Here is a 15,037-nt window from a genome sequence, read left to right as displayed (position 1 = left end):
GTCCACAAGCAAGTAATACTCACAAATGACAACTTACTTAAGAGGCGATGGATAGGCAATTCGCGGTGTTGTTTTTGTGCTCAGAATGAGACAATCCAACATTTATTCCTTGAATGCCCACTTGCCAAGTTACTTTGAAGAACGATTCATATAGCTTTTAATATCAATCCTCCAATAGGTAATGTGTCTTTGTTTGGGACGTGGTTAGCTGGGGTTGAACAGATCACGACAACTTGTATTCGGATTGGAATATGTACGTTATTATGGGCTATATGGAACTGCATAAATGATATGATTGTTAACAGACAACACAACTTAACTTTTTTGCAGGTTATCTTCAGAGTTATAGCTTGGATCCGTATGTGGTCCTTATTCACTTCTATGGACTCCAGGAAGCCTTTGCTTACTGGGTGCAACCAATGGGGAATGGTTGTTCGGGTTATATTCAACCGGTTCGGATGGTGTTCGCATAACAAGATAGGAGTCTAGAGAGCTTATCCTTATTATCACCGTATCGGTTGTCTTTGTCCGCTTGTAATTTTCAGGTTTATGTACTCTGTTTTGCTCCGTTTGCGAGCTGTAAGACCTTTACGATGATACTTTCTGGATTTTTAATAAGAGGGCCGCATGCATCATCATGATGCAGAGGCCCGGGGTATACCTTCATTTAAAAAAAAAAGATCATGCGACCACAACTTTGATGAGAATAAGCCAATCTGTTATTATTTTTTGATGGCTTTTACTATATAGAGATTGCCACGTGAGGTTACCCCTTCGTGCTCACGCACCAATGCACCCAGCGCTAGGGTTTTGCTGCCTCTCGCCGCGCAAACGCCGGCGTACCTCGCCTTGTCTGGCCTTAGGGTCATGGAGACGCGGTGGATCCCGGTCCTTGCCGACAAGAGGGCTTCATTTTTATTTATTTTTATACAGTTTTGATAAGATTTGTGTCCTGCTCAGAAAGGCGAGGCAGCGACAGCTATCTGAATATAAAATAAGGTTCTCCTCGCATAACCCCCATTTCGGCGATACTTCTAGCGTCATCGGAGGGCGTGTGGAAATTTGTCTCCAGCGGATCTCGCGGGATTGGGTCGGCGTTTATCTTCGGTGGATCCGATCTTCGTTCGGCTATGTTCATGTTTGGATCCTTACGATCTACGATTCTCTTCATCGTCGGCGGTTGTTATTCTGGTGCGCTGGTCCTCTAGGGCCTTCGCACAATGACTTCCTAATTTTCTACTACAAAAAGGTTGGCCTGGCTCTGACGATAAAGGGGCGATTACGGCAGCACGCCTTCGGCTTGCCCTAGTGCTTGTAGTCTTCGCTAAGTGATCTACAGATCTAGATGTAATTTTACTTTTGGTGTTCTTTGTACTATGATGACAGTTAATGGATATATAAGAAGTTTTTTGAAAAAAAAAAGAGATTGCCACGTGTTCATCTTATCTTGTTGACATACTCTAATCACATCAGTTCTCATTGCATCGAGATTGAGAGTGCCTCGATTAAGCTCGCTGCAGCCTTACGCGGGCACATGCATTTGGTTCGATCTGTCTCCTGTCTCTCCCACGATCATTGATGACGCGTCCATCCATGTTTGTAGCCACATGCTAGATGCTACTACTCTTCGTGGCAGGAATCCTGGCCGGATGGATATTGGAAAACAAATGGCAACTGAAGGTATCGAGCCATGCACGCGCCCCATGCGTGCAATTAACAAGCAGTAGATCAAGTGATGCACGCGTCGGCGGTGCCTTTATCCATGTCGCAGTAGCTTTTGTGCATGCAGCTCGTCTCCAGATCCAGATCTACTAGGTTCTTCTCCGTGCCACCTCCCGATTGGTCCGAGGAGGCTACATATACCGGTACAAAATGCGATGCGAACGACCCACAAGCACACATACACACAGAGCGAACGAAGCAGTAACAATCAATCAACCAGCCATGAAGAAGGGAAGCAGCACCGCCGTCCTGCTGATGCTCTCGCTCGCGACCCTCCTCCTCGTCGGCGCCGCCGTCGCCGACGACGCCATTATTCGCCTCCACTCCGGTGAGCTTTCAAATTAGTCTGCTCCTCCGATTTGAACTGCAGCTCGGCGCCAACTCTGCTCCAGGAGTTCGTGAGTTTATCGATCTACGGATCTTGCAGATGCAGTGAGGACGGAGGAGACGAGGCCGTGGGACTGCTGCGACCACCCCGTGTGCACCAAGAGGAGCTGGTGCGGCTGCAAGGACGTGGTCGAGCAGTGCTTCCCCGCCTGCAAGAGCTGCAAGCCGGCGAAGCGAGCGGACGAGTCGGCCCCTTCCGGCTACATGTGCCGGGACGCCTACCACGGCAGTCCCGGGCCCAAGTGCATGCTCTGATTCTGATATCTGTTTCTTGTTCGAGATGGACGGTGCTAATAAGCTGCTGTGTGTGATGTTGTAGCTCTACTACGCTAGGTGCTGGTGTGCTAGCTGTACGGCAGCGATTGAATAAGATTTGGACACTCACCTTCTTAGTAGCAATAGTATTGCCGTTTAAAGAAGAAACACAACAAAAAAGTTTCAAAAAACATCCACACAACTTCGTTTTAAACTTGCACTTTTTATAGCATGCAATAATAATAAAATAGTGCAATTTTCACAGATGTTGCATTGTATTTATGTGAGTACATTTCCACTCACCCAACATTCCAAAAGTAACCAACCTGTGATTGGATGGTTAGAGGGACTGTGGTATCACCAGCCCACCAGTGTTCAAGTCCTGGTGCTTGCATTTATTCCTGGATTTATTTCAAGATTTCCGGTGATGCGCATTCAGTGAGAGGAGACGTTCCCGTCGACGACGAGGTGCCTACGGTGACTTCGTAAATTTCATGATGATATGCCGGCTCAGTCTTTCAAAGATGCTCATAGGAATAGGGTGTGAGTGTGCGTTCATAGGAATGAGTGTATGCGCGTGCATATGAGCGCTTGCGTCTGTACTGTGTTTAAAAGAAAGTACCCGCAAAATAAAATAAAAATCAAGTAACAAAAAAAAGGAAAACACACATAAAAACAGAAAATAAACAAACAGTTAGCGAGGAGGACTGGATCACACATTTACTGGGCTTCGGCCCAGTAGCAAATCGTGGGGTCAGTTGAAAATACAAGCCCAACGGAACAAACATCACAGTCGTGGAAAAAAAACGAAGCACGGATCTTAGAACAACAATCAACGTCCAAGATATTGAATGACTCAAATTCAAAAATCAGGCAACTTATAAGTAGCTAAAGTGATTTTAGAAATAGAACTTTGGTCAAACTGGATGAAAGTTTCATGGTTAATGCCGTTTCATCATGAAATGGAAGAAACCCGCACCATTCAGTAATTAAAAAGATAAGATTAAATAGCACTCTGTCTTATACATGATTGCTTATCCATTTTTTATTTTATGTATAGTCACAAACTGCGGGCTGCAGCAGCAGCAAGGCAGGAGTAGAGACGTAGCGTGCACACCAACGCGTGCGCGTGCGTGCTAGTTACCGCCGGCGGCAAGAGCCTCTGGCGGCGTGCATGTGGGCGGGATGGCCCCGGTGTACGCGTCCTTGCAGACGTTGAGGTATGGGTCCGACGTGGACGGCTCGCAGGTCTTGCAGGTGGGAGCGCACTGCTCGACCTCGTCACCGCAGCGGCACGTCGGCGGGTCGGTCTTGGTGCACGCCGCCGAGTCGCAGCACTCCCACGGCCGGCAGATGGGCCCGGGGTCGCCGACGTACTGGTCCTCGCAGACCTGGAGGGACGGGTTCCGCGTCGACGGCACGCATGCCTTGCAGGTGGAGGCGCACTCGAACGCCTCGTCCACGCAGGTGCAGATCGGCGGGATGGACCTGGTGCACCGCGCGCGGTCGCAGCACTTCCACGGCCTCTTCGGCGCCGCCATGGCTGCTTGCTGGTCTGCAACTGCGAGCCCTCAGTTAACGTGGTGAAGCTGAGATCAGTTTCTTCATGGATCATGGATGCATGATGAAGCCACGAACTAGAGAAAGGAGTTCACGCGCGCGCAACCGTACCTTGGCCTTGGCTCGGCAGGAGAATGGCACCCACCTCGCCGTCGACAGAGGGGCGGCCGGCGACGAGGAGGGCTGCCTCCAGTGAAAGCATCAGCAGGATGCTGGGAAGGATGCACCGCTTCATCCCCATGGCGTTGCTTACTGAGCTTGCTTGTGCGTTTGGAATTAGCAACCAGTCGTAGTATATGTAGCCTCGTGACACCGATGGATCACCTAACGCGTGGAAATCGCTACCATGCAACGAGCAAATTTGAATACGCACACATGGCAGCTCGCTATCGCATATGTGTGGATAAGGACTATCGATTAATGATAAAGTGTTGACTAAAACCGTATATGCGCGTTTTCCATTGATTGTAGCATGGGTACGCTGACAATGGAACAGGATAAGTGACGGTACGTCTGGAATTGACTGATGAATAAAATGCATTGCGTGCACACCACGCTTCTTCCCTCGTGGCTAATACAAGATCCGGATTTGCTGGATGAGAATTAACAAAGTCTCGTCTAACTCCTACACTACTTGATTAACTCCTACGAATCTCGGCATAACACCCAACGATGTACTAGAACTTAGATGAGACATAGTAATTTTCTCCTCTAAATGAGAGCTAGACACACCCAAATCCAGATTTGCTAATTCTAAAAAGTTTGAAAAGCGGGTCCTCCTCGAGGGTCAAGTTGGGAAACAGTGCCACACAGGCCTGTTTACTCCAGGGTATGGACCACAGCCATCTCAGAGATCTATCTATACACTTGCATGTCATAGATTAGCTCACATATAGCGGTAATTGGCGTCTGAGCTCAGGCTCATCTCCATCTGATCAACAGTAAATGAAAATAATTACTAAAAAAATTCAAAAACAATTCTGATATTCTTTTTTGGAATCAATGATGCTCAGGTGTGCAATGACCTATTAGAAGTTTCGTTGTGTTTGGACATTCGAGGGCCTCTAGCTAAAAAAAACAAATCTGGTTTTGGAAAAGTTTTAAAAGGCAAGATTGAGTTAACAAAGCATTGGATGAGTGTCTAGTGAGATGGTTCACTTTCTCACAATTTCCTATTTCCGGGTATGGAGTTCCATCAGGCGTCCCTTTGTCGGCGGCTCAAGATTTATGAGCCAATCAGCCATACGATCATCGATTTTCATATGCCTTTTCCGGTTGAAAAGAGAAACCCATTTTTGAGAGCAAATACATGGCAAAACACAAATAGAACTAGGTTTCTTGAATCATGTTTCCCGGGATTTTTAAGAAGGTTTTTAGTCAAGCATTTTTGCTAAACCTGATTTGAGCCGTCTCTGTTTTTGTAATTTAGTATTAAAATTTCCGAGCATTGCAAAGTGAGGGTTTCACTTGGGAAGGTTTGGAATACAAAAATACATCCTGATCAAACCATGATTAGTTTTGGACTAGACAATATTCATGTGTTCCCGCAAAAAAAAAACATGTGATATTAATATCATAGCTAGTTTCTAGCATTTGTTAGATGGTTTAAAAATACAAAAATACTTGTAAATTTTTATTTTGAAGTGGGATGATAGATAATTTTATAATACTATACACATAAATGGTTTTAACAATTTCATGTTTTGGAAACATTTAGGGTTTTTTTCCAAATTAATTTAACTGCAAATATTTTTGCGAACAATCCCACTTGGGACTCAACCAAAACCAGACACGAAACCAACCCAGGGATACCCTCCCCCTCCCTAGGGTTCCGCCCGCGCCGCCGCCGGCTCCCCCGTCGCGGGTAGCCGCGGCCGCGGCCGGCGCCCGCCGCCGCTAGTCCTCCCCGACCGCGTCTACCTCCCTTCCCCCTCCCCCCTCCCCCCTCCCCCCACCGTACCCCCGCGTCGCCTCCCCGAGCGAGGCGACCGGGGGCTCCCTCCCCGCCCTCCCCAGCACCTCCCACCCCCTTCCCCCCTCCCACCGCCGTCGGCCTGGGCCACCGGGCCTTGCTCGGGTGGTGCCGGCGGCGGCGGCCGCGCGTCCTTCCCCCCCGCGCAGCGCCACGGCTCGGGTAGCTGGCGGCTGGCGGCGGTGTACCTCTGCGGCAGCGGATCCGGCGGCGGCGTGGCTCCTTGGGTGGCGCGGTGCCGGGTGGCGAGGTGGCGGCGGCGCTGCTGCTTGGCGGCGGGGCGCTGCAGCAGCTCGTGGCGAGGCCCTTCCGGCCCAGATCTGGGCCCTTTTGGGCCCCATCTGGGTCTGGGCGGGCCTGGCCGAAACTCCTCTGTGGCGTCTCCGGCGGACGGCGGGGCGACTCGTGCGGGGGGTAGCGGCGACGGCGGCGCGTGTACTGCAGCGCGGCGACGCGGGCTTCACGAGCCCGTCTCGGGCTCGGCCGGGCCTATCTGGGCCTTCGGCGCGGGGGCGAAACATGGTTTCGCGGGGGAGCTGGAGCCGGCACAGCGCCGGTCGTGGCCATGGGCCACTTCTCCACCTTCCCTTTCCCCCGGTCGATTTGGTCACGGTTGCCCGGTTTGCCCCTGTTGCTACATCCGGTCGGTTCCCGCCTTGGGCGGTGGAGGTTGTCCCCTCCGGCGTGGCTGCTGTTGCTGCCGCCCCTCGTTCCCGGTTGCCTTCTATGCTCCCGCCGGTTTCGCTTCGTTTGCCACGGTGACACGGCGATGGGGACTGCACGGCCGTGGTGGCGCATGTTGGTGGGCGGTGTGTTTGGTGGCGCATGATGGATCGTCGGGAGGCGTGGGTGGTTGGTGGTCCGGAGAAATCCGTGTCGGCTTGTCCAGCACCGACGTGGTGACGTCTGTGGGCGCCGCCTTGCCTTCCTGAAGGACGTCGGGTTCGCCCCTTCCCCCGCAATCCTCTACATACCGGGGGAAACCCTAGGACTTGTCCGGGCAGCAGCGTCGTCGGCGTCGCGGTCCTTCTTGAAGTTGTTGCTTGGTACGCGGCGGTCCGGAGTGCTCGGAGTGTGGTGGAACTCTCCGGTGGTCGCAACGGTTGTGGGTCTTCATCGTTTTCGTTGATCCGTCGTTGTTCGCATTTGTTTCTTTTTTGTTTTCTCTTTCATTTTTTTTGGGCGTGACTGTGCTGCTTCCGCCCCAGCACCTATCGTTGGCTGTATCGAAGTTGGTTGCTTTGTAATACAAAGCGAGGGGAAACCCTTTTTCGTAATTAGATGATCTTCGTTGCATTTATCACATTTTATTTGCTTGTCAAAATATTAGTTGAATTGATCTAAGAAGATCCAAGTAAGAAGCAAATCATGCACACATTTATTTATTCTGGATTTTATCTTCTTTAATATTGATGATGTCCATATTTTGTAAACACACGATGTCACAACAGACCTTCGTGGGCTGGAGAGAGAGAGAGAGAGAGATTAGGAATGCGGTGAGTTTTTTGCCTTCAATGCCAAAGTTGGGTCTACCACTGATATGCCAAAACCGGAGCCCATCACCGACGGCGGGTCCTTGATCAGTGGCGGAGCGTGACCAAAGCTTAAGAAGGTGACAATTCCATATAAAAACCTACGGTATGTACAGTATGAAACAAAAATGCGGAAATGCTGTTTTGAGGCCGAGCTCCGTGCAGGCCGTTATCTGGCACGTCCGTCTGCATAGGAATCAGGTGCAGTCTGGTATTACATGCACGTATTTCACCTGATACACTTTTGCATGACCCTGTATTCTCCATTTATGCACAGTACCATCCCATGTTAACCACTCGGCCCTACCAGCTCATGCACAGTTGCCATCGTCTAACCCATCATGTTCAAAGGTGCCGTGCGACAGATACGCATCCATCTTCCCACAAAATTTGAGGCCACATCAAAAGAACTTGTGCCTAATGAACACGTTGAACAAATTTGACTAATCCGGCAGACACCACATCCGATTTTGTGGTAATGCTATTACCTTCGCGTCCAGCAAGACCCCTGTGACTGGACACGACCACGCTGTCCTCATCTCCATCCTCCTTTGCTACCACCATTGTCCGAGTTATTAATCCTCTCTGATGATTGTTTCCTCCGTATGCTTGTCTCCTTGGTCCTGCAGAGCGTCCCGCCGTCGCCTGATTCAGTAAAAATGAAACCAGCATGTCAGACACCAGGAGATCTGTTTGTCTGATCATCAACCGATTGCTCGCCAGCAACTCCCTCCATTAACAAAAGTCCGGCGTCCAAACGAGCCCAAATAGTACGGAAAGCGACAGCCGGTTAGATCTGATCCTAAGTGATGAAAAAGGGAGAAATTAATACCAAGCCAAGACGATGAAATCTAACCCAAGTACACCCCGTAAGAGTAAGAAGCACGCAACACTTCAGATCAGGCAGAACATTACCCTGTATCGCACTCCTCGAAGAACTGCATCCCATCCATGGCGAAAGCGCTACTCCTATGGTGTGCGGGAGGGAGGTAAGAGGTGATGCGCCGACCAAGCTTACTATGCGAACCAAATACTCTCCAGCATGGGGCGTTCCAACTCATTTACTGCCCTACCGGCCTTTTTTTTTTGAGATTTTACTGCCCTACCGGCTTCTCTGTCCATCCCGAGACTCCCGTTAGATGAGGCAAATTTAAGGGCAGTACTCTAAGCCAGCGCACCGGCGGAACGTTTCGGCTGGTCAAACCAGAGCCGCTCGATCTGGACGCGCGTAACCGTCAGATCAGCCCCGCATCTTCTATTGCCATCCTCCTCCACGGGAAAAAAGAGGAGAAAAAAGCAAGCGCCGCCGCCGCTCACGGGATCCCGCATGCTGGGCTGCGCTGCTCTCGCTTGGACCACCGCTGCCCCTGCTCGTCGCCGGCGCTTGCAGCCTCATCGCCGCCGGCAAACCAAAACACCACCTGCCATCACCGCCGACACCGAAGCGAAAAATGCCGGTTCCAGCAAAATCAAAAGACGTTGGTAACAAATTTTTAGGATGGTTCCAGCAAAAACAAAGGGTGGTAGCAAAAACTCCTAATGCTTACAGGAAGACTGGTAATAGCAAAAGGGCACTCATAGGCGCCGGTGCGCCGGCCCAAATTTGGGCCGGTCGCATCCGGGATGTCCGAGACACCCCTTTTAACCGTCAGATACATGACCCTTTCGTCTCGATCACTGTTTCCTTTTCTTTTCCCTTGAAAATCACGGGAGCACCTACAGAGGCGCGAGCGCCATGGACGGGCCCCATGACCTGCCGAATCTTCGCCGCTTGCCGGATCACCGTTGCGCGCTGGATCACCACTGCTTGCCGCTCTCTCCGCAGCCCGAATTCACCATCATCATACGCCTTCCTCATCTCGCTGTCGTTTCAACCGCCCCTGCCGGATGCAGCTCTGCCATACGCGGTTCCAGCAACTCACGCCACCCAATATAGCACGACGCCGCTGCCCCTGGCTCGCCGTCGTTGTGGACCTGCACCACCGGATAGCAGCAGGAAAACATATCTCAGCATAAAAAACGACTCCGGTGGTCGGTTGCAGCAAAATCAAAAATTGGTTCCAGCAAAAAAAATACAGTTTCCAGCAAAACGACTTGAGCAACTAAGGTTCCAGCAAAACCCAGTAAATGGCTTGAAGCAAAAAATTGCCCTGATTCCAGCAAAAAATAACTAAGGTTCCAGCAAAAACAACCTATGCAGCTCCCACGTGGTGCTGGTCCCATCGTCGGTTTCAGCAAAAAAATTAGATGGTGGTAGCAAAATCAACTGATGGTTCCAGCAAAAATACCTCTCTTGCCCGCCGCCCTCTGTTGGTTGTAGCACCGCAGATTGCTGGTTGCAGCTATATGTAAGCTGGTTGCAGCTCCTCGGAGTGCCGGTTCCAGCAAACAGCCACGTGTCATCACAGCTCTGGTGTAACCAGTTCCAGCTCCCCGCTGTGCTGGTAGTAGCACCACACGATGCCGGTTGTAGCAGCCCGCGAAACCGGTTGCATCATCGGTGTCCCCTGGCTCGCCGTTTGGAGGGATGGTCGCCTGGGCGCAGCATCTGCGCCTCCGGCCCTTGCAGCACGCAATAGAAAAATGAGGGCTGATGAAGTAGGAGGGAGGGAGGGAAGAGAATGGAGGAGCTCACATTGGATAAGAGGGTTATAGTGGGAAGGGAGCACGCCGGAGAACCAAGCCGGCGGATCGAAAAGAGAGGTGCTCCATCGATGGCTTGAGAGAGATGGGGAACGATGGGAGAGAGAAAAAGAAAGAACGATGGAGGAAGAGATAAGAGCGAAAGGATAAGAACGGAAGCCAGAGAAGTGCGTGGCAGTTTGGATGTGGGTCCACATGGGACGCGCGTCACGCGCGACCGGCCCAAAACTTAGCCGGTCGTCCGGCTGTAAACATTTGCCATAGCAAAAACTCCGGTGGTAGCAAATGGCACCTCCGGTAGTAGCAAAAATTCGAGACAGTTGTAGCAAAATAACAACCATTGCCGCCGTTGAGCAACACCGCCGTGGGTGGATGTAGCAAAAATTGTCTTCAGTTTCAGCAAAATCAAAATATGGTTGTAACAAAAAAGACAGGAAAAACAGAAGATGGATGTAGCAAAAATCCACAAACACCGATAGTAACAAAAAATCGAAACGGTTGTAGCAAAATGGTTCATCGGTTGCAGCAAAAATCACCTAGTAGCAAAAATTTGGGCGGGTGAGTGATAGCAAAAATTAATGATGGTTCCAGCAAAAAAAAGTAGCTTGTTCCAGCAAAGCTGGATCGCCGCCGAAGCCGTTGCAGCACGGCCGTCGCCGGTTCCAGCATTTGTGTGGCTGGTTGCAGCTCCGCGAGCCTATGCTTGTAGCTCTGCCGAGCCGAGGTTGCATCATCTTCTGTTGGTGGTTGCCCTCTCCTGCGAGCGGAGCGGGGCGCGCAGATCTTCGTCTGCAGCAAGCCATCTGCTGGGGAAGGCCACGGCGAGTAGATGCTGCCCTCGCCAGAGCTGCACGCGGCGTGCTACTGGGGCAAAGCGCGAGCTGCGCGTGTCCGCGACCAGCAGATGCTAGTCTCGCCGGAGCTGCAAGCTGTGCATGATTTATTTTGCCATGGATTTGTGTTATTTGGAGGAAGCACAGAGAAAGAGGAAGATAGATTATGTTTGGGTTGGAAAAATGAGTGGAGGAGGGCGTCTCGTGGATGAGATAAAGGCAACGCAAAGCGGTGCGTAGGCCACCCACCTACTTTGAGCCCACTACGCGAGGAGACCGGCGCTGGCTTCGGCCGGTCAGCCGGTGTTTAACGTTTCCCCAAATTTAAAGCCGCACACGAGGAACATCTTGTCAATGCAACCATCATCTGCCACAACGGAGGCCCACGTACAAATAGTGAACACTGGACAGCGGCACCGATGTATTTTCTCCTAAATAGTCAGCATATAGAATTGATAAGAGCACGTACAATGGTTCTAACTTAGACACACCACGTAAGATAAATGATGAGGTGGAGGAGAGAGAAATCATAAGAAAAGGCTTGTCTTCTTTTAAATAAAAGAAGACAAGAGATGATCTCTTAGCACAATATGTCTCATCACTTTTTTAGGAATAACTGGTATTGAAGATAAGGCTAAGAGATGACCCATTGTGGACATGTTTTTTTGTCATCTCTAAATCACATGCAAGACTTAAGATAAGATTATTTTATCAACCATTATACATGCCCTAAGTCAGGACGCGCAGATACCAACACGGCAATGCTTAACGTGATTACGGCCTGCATGCAGCTCGGCCTCCAGAACGCCTCACTCATGAAACAAGCTACTTAAAGACATCAAACAGATATATGTGACAATTAGATGACCATGTCATAATAATATTTCTGTCTAGTGTGAAAAAAACTCATATATAGATCTGTCTCGTTCACAATATGCATCAGAGACTGATGGGTGTTCAACTGCACAATACTACTGAGAAGTTCGCAAGTCTATATTTACCAAGTCTAAGGCATTACTGCACTAACTAGTAATGAACGGCGTAGCGCATGGGTGTCGGTGGCGTGATGGTGTAGGCGTGCGGTTCCAATCAAAGCGACGACGAACAGTGGAGGAACAGGTCAAGTGTGTAGGGCGTGGGTGTTCAGCTTGAGGGCGTCGAAGGCATGAGGCTCCAACTGAGAAGGGGATTAAGGAGAGGTCCAAAGAACATAGAAGTTCTGGGTCGGCGGTATCGGTCGCTCAAATCTAGTCGGCAGACGACAGATCACCATGGCCATGGAGAATTGGAGACCGAGCGGAGGAGTGGAGGCACGGGGAGTTGGGGTTGAAGGCTGTATGCGGAAGACAGTCCATGATCGTACCTATAGGTGGGCTTTATCAGTTAATGGGCTGGACTAAACTGGTGACTATGCCTAGTAATTTGTTTTTTGCGATTTCGGAAAGGGGGGGGGGGGGGGGGGTCGCGACCCAGTTCCGCCTCTACTACCCTCCGCCAGTTTCCTTGTCTACGAATTAGTGGTATTAGAGAAAGTATAATAGGGTCACATGCATAGTCGGGTTATAAAAAAGGGCCATTTGCATTTTAGCCCCTAACTCGACCCACCTACTCAGATTTACCTTTAAAAAATCATGTGCACAAATTTGCCCCTCTTCTGTTAACTGAGCTTATAGAAATGCTCTTCCGCTACATTTTCCGTCCAGTCAAAGGCGGTCAAAGGCCTTTGACTGGACGGAAAATGTATGGAAGGGTATTTCTATAAGCGCAGGGGCAAATTTGAGTATATGATTTTTTAGGGGTAAATCTGAGAGTGGCCCCAGATTAGTGGCATAAATGTAAATGCCCCATTAAAAAATGCAACATCATACTATTTTCCCTAGTTGAAGAAAAGAGAAGAAAGAAGAGAAGCGGGATCTAGATATACGGTCGACTCTAGCATGAGTGGCAACATCACTTGTGTGAGAAAAAATGGGCCACCCATTAATAACTTAGCATGGGAATAGATCTAACTACCAGTGCGCTATTACGTTCGATATAGTTGACATGGTAACTTCATATAGTCGGTTGGTTGACTAAACTATTAACCTTGCTCTTAGTATTTCTGACAACTTTACAGTGCCCATTTTTTTGATGACCGCGTAGATCCGAACGTGTCCGCAAGCACTGACCGGCCATGCCTCAAATTTACTACTTTGCACCCCCTTAAGAGAGACGAAAGTTTTTTTTTGAACGAGCGAGAGAGACGAGAGTGAAGTGACAGAAATTAACGTACCAGTCCGCAGGTTTTTTCTTGTTAGTATAAGTTTCTGGATGTTGTTTTCTTTTGGGGCCCATAATATATGCATGTATTCATCTATATTTTTGTATATCGGCTTTTGTTGACTGTCGTATCCAGGAAAAGAAAATGATGTAAATTACTAGGACCACCCATCCATCGTACGTAGGCCGACGCCACCTGTTTTATTTTTTTGATGAAAGGCCACCCGTTCTTATTACACACACAGGCAGCATGCACAGCAAGCAGCTAGGCATGCAGGACCACACACAACATAATTAGCCATTCATGTAGTAACACACGTCGACGGCGTACGTTCGCATACCGGTAGGTCCAACCGGTGCGCGTAGAGTAGTACGTAGAGTTCAGTTACCGCCGGCGCCGGCGTCCGTGCACCTGGGCCCGGGGTCGCCGGTGTAACGGTCTAGGCAAACGCGGCGGGGTGGGTGCACATAACCATTGCAGTCCTCGCAGGTTGGAGCACAGTTGTCGACCACGTCCTGGCAGCTGCACGTCGGCGGGATCGACCTGGTGCAGACGGTCACGTCGCAGCACTTCCACGGCCTGGGTGTCGCCATGACCACTTGGTCTGCAAGCCCTCAACGAGCCAAGCAGCGATAAGTTTAAACTGAACTAGAGAGAAGAGAAAGGAGTCCACGCGCGTGGCATGGATCACCGTACCTTTGTCTTGGCTTGGCAGGAGAATGGCGCTCGCCTCGTCGGCGACGGAGGGGTGGCCGGCGATGAGGAGGGCTGCCCCCAGTGAAAGCATCAGCAGGATGCTAGGAATACTGCATCTCCTCATCTCCATCGGTGGTCACTCACTCACTGACTTTGCCTGTGCATTCGGCCCCGTATATGTAGCCTCGTGACACCAGTGGATCAGCTAAGCATGGCATGCTACCATTAACGTCTAGCAGTCGTGCTCCACGAGGAGCCAATTGCTGATGTGGGCACGATGGCCACATGGGTACCTGCCAATGAGCTGTGCATGATCAATGACCGCACCTATACTGAATCTAATGCACTGTCAGAGATGTCCGGCTCGTCCGACGTGCACTAGGCACGTAAGGGCACGGCCAATAGGTAGCCACAGCCTGCTGCCCCCCGGGTCCACGTAGGCTCGGAGTTAGGTTTGGACCAAAAGCTATAGCCTCACACGAGATAGTGTAGCCTGCAGAAGAACCAACCTCCGTTGAAAGGAAGAAGGGTGAAGCTATGGGACGTGGAGTTTCTACAACTGAGCTCTAATGCACTGTCAGAAATGTTTGTTGTGCATGCAAAATTTCGTCATGAAATGACATTGGTGAAAGGCATGGTAAGAAAACAAAATCGATACTCTGAAAATGTTACTTTCAACGCATTTTGGAACTTTGATTTTGTTTTTTTTTTGCGACGACCTCCACCAATGTGATTTCGTGATGAAATTTTGCATGCACAACAAACATTTCTTAAAGTATGCAAGGAAAGAGTTAGAGAGAAATGAAATTTTGCATGCACAACAAACATTTCTTAAAGTATGCAAGGAGAGAGTTAGAGAGAAATGAAATTTTACTGTTCATAGCAGGAGCATATGAGTTCAGGTGTAGAAAGGTACTTTCGGAAGCTATGCTGATTTATGCAAGGAGAGAGGTAGAGAGAAATGAAAGGAAACACTATGCAGGTGAAGAAATGTGGTTCCACTATAGAGTGTAGCCTCCGTTGGCCAGAAATTTTCAGAAACGGTGGTCTGGCTGCTTTTTTATTAAATTAATAGCTGAGGCAAAATCAGGGTGCATCGCCGGCATTATACATCAACTTTAAGGTATGTCACTATTACTTTTTTTAAAATTGTTTGGATTCCTTACCACATATGTCA

General features: G+C 49.7%; 3 protein-coding genes and 1 long non-coding RNA gene across 8 annotated transcripts; 1 reads left to right on the top strand and 3 right to left on the bottom strand.

Moving 5' to 3' along the window:
• Positions 1 to 1,858: 1,858 nt before the first annotated feature.
• On the top strand, positions 1,859 to 2,501 carry LOC147978025 (uncharacterized). Its single transcript, XM_087546083.1, has 2 exons — positions 1,859 to 2,050; positions 2,150 to 2,501. The coding sequence occupies exons 1-2, from the start codon at positions 1,873 to 1,875 to the stop codon at positions 2,362 to 2,364; spliced, it is 393 nt and encodes a 130-aa protein (XP_087402209.1). The 5' UTR covers positions 1,859 to 1,872; the 3' UTR covers positions 2,365 to 2,501.
• Positions 2,502 to 3,350: 849 nt separating this feature from the next.
• On the bottom strand, positions 3,351 to 4,265 carry LOC147978024 (Bowman-Birk type trypsin inhibitor-like). Of its 2 annotated transcripts, none has more exons than XM_087546081.1 (2): positions 4,036 to 4,265; positions 3,351 to 3,925 (listed from the first exon to the last, which is right to left on the bottom strand). In XM_087546081.1, exons 1-2 carry the CDS (start codon positions 4,163 to 4,165, stop codon positions 3,501 to 3,503), a joined length of 555 nt encoding a protein of 184 aa, XP_087402207.1. In that variant the 5' UTR covers positions 4,166 to 4,265; the 3' UTR covers positions 3,351 to 3,500. The 2 variants fall into 2 exon arrangements, with proteins under 2 accessions (XP_087402207.1, XP_087402208.1); XM_087546082.1 differs by having other exon boundaries at positions 3,351 to 3,919; positions 4,036 to 4,260.
• Positions 4,266 to 7,749: 3,484 nt separating this feature from the next.
• LOC125528189 (uncharacterized) lies at positions 7,750 to 11,270 on the bottom strand. 4 transcript variants are annotated; one of them, XR_015618012.1, is made up of 4 exons: positions 9,717 to 11,169; positions 8,976 to 9,402; positions 8,344 to 8,849; positions 7,750 to 8,073 (listed from the first exon to the last, which is right to left on the bottom strand). It is a non-coding gene; the product is annotated as an uncharacterized LOC125528189 (long non-coding RNA). The 4 variants fall into 4 exon arrangements; XR_015618013.1 differs by lacking the exon at positions 7,750 to 8,073 and adding an exon at positions 8,086 to 8,230; XR_015618014.1 differs by lacking the exon at positions 8,344 to 8,849 and having other exon boundaries at positions 9,717 to 11,130.
• A 2,068-nt stretch (positions 11,271 to 13,338) lies between these two features.
• On the bottom strand, positions 13,339 to 14,031 carry LOC147978023 (Bowman-Birk type trypsin inhibitor TI1-like). The gene is made up of 2 exons (XM_087546084.1): positions 13,861 to 14,031; positions 13,339 to 13,768 (listed from the first exon to the last, which is right to left on the bottom strand). Exons 1-2 carry the CDS (start codon positions 13,988 to 13,990, stop codon positions 13,545 to 13,547), a joined length of 354 nt encoding a protein of 117 aa, XP_087402210.1. The 5' UTR covers positions 13,991 to 14,031; the 3' UTR covers positions 13,339 to 13,544.
• Positions 14,032 to 15,037: the final 1,006 nt, after the last annotated feature.

This window comes from Triticum urartu, chromosome 3A (genome assembly GCF_056163025.1).
Source record: "Triticum urartu cultivar PI428250 chromosome 3A, HENAU_Tu73, whole genome shotgun sequence".
In the NCBI taxonomy this organism is placed as follows: domain Eukaryota; kingdom Viridiplantae; phylum Streptophyta; class Magnoliopsida; order Poales; family Poaceae; genus Triticum; species Triticum urartu.
This window is presented reverse-complemented; position numbering and strand designations above follow the sequence as displayed.

Bases quoted from the DNA above. Each gene is read 5' to 3' on its own strand.
- LOC147978023 (XM_087546084.1), bottom strand. From the start codon at position 13,990: ATGGAGATGAGGAGATGCAGTATTCCTAGCATCCTGCTGATGCTTTCA. The intron at 13,769-13,860 runs GTACGGTGATCC...GAGGGCTTGCAG, and splicing joins CCTGCCAAGCCAAGACAAAG to ACCAAGTGGTCATGGCGACA.
- LOC147978024 (XM_087546081.1), bottom strand. From the start codon at position 4,165: ATGGGGATGAAGCGGTGCATCCTTCCCAGCATCCTGCTGATGCTTTCA. The intron at 3,926-4,035 runs GTACGGTTGCGC...GAGGGCTCGCAG, and splicing joins CCTGCCGAGCCAAGGCCAAG to TTGCAGACCAGCAAGCAGCC.
- LOC147978025 (XM_087546083.1), top strand. From the start codon at position 1,873: ATGCGATGCGAACGACCCACAAGCACACATACACACAGAGCGAACGAA. The intron at 2,051-2,149 runs GTGAGCTTTCAA...CGGATCTTGCAG, and splicing joins CATTATTCGCCTCCACTCCG to ATGCAGTGAGGACGGAGGAG.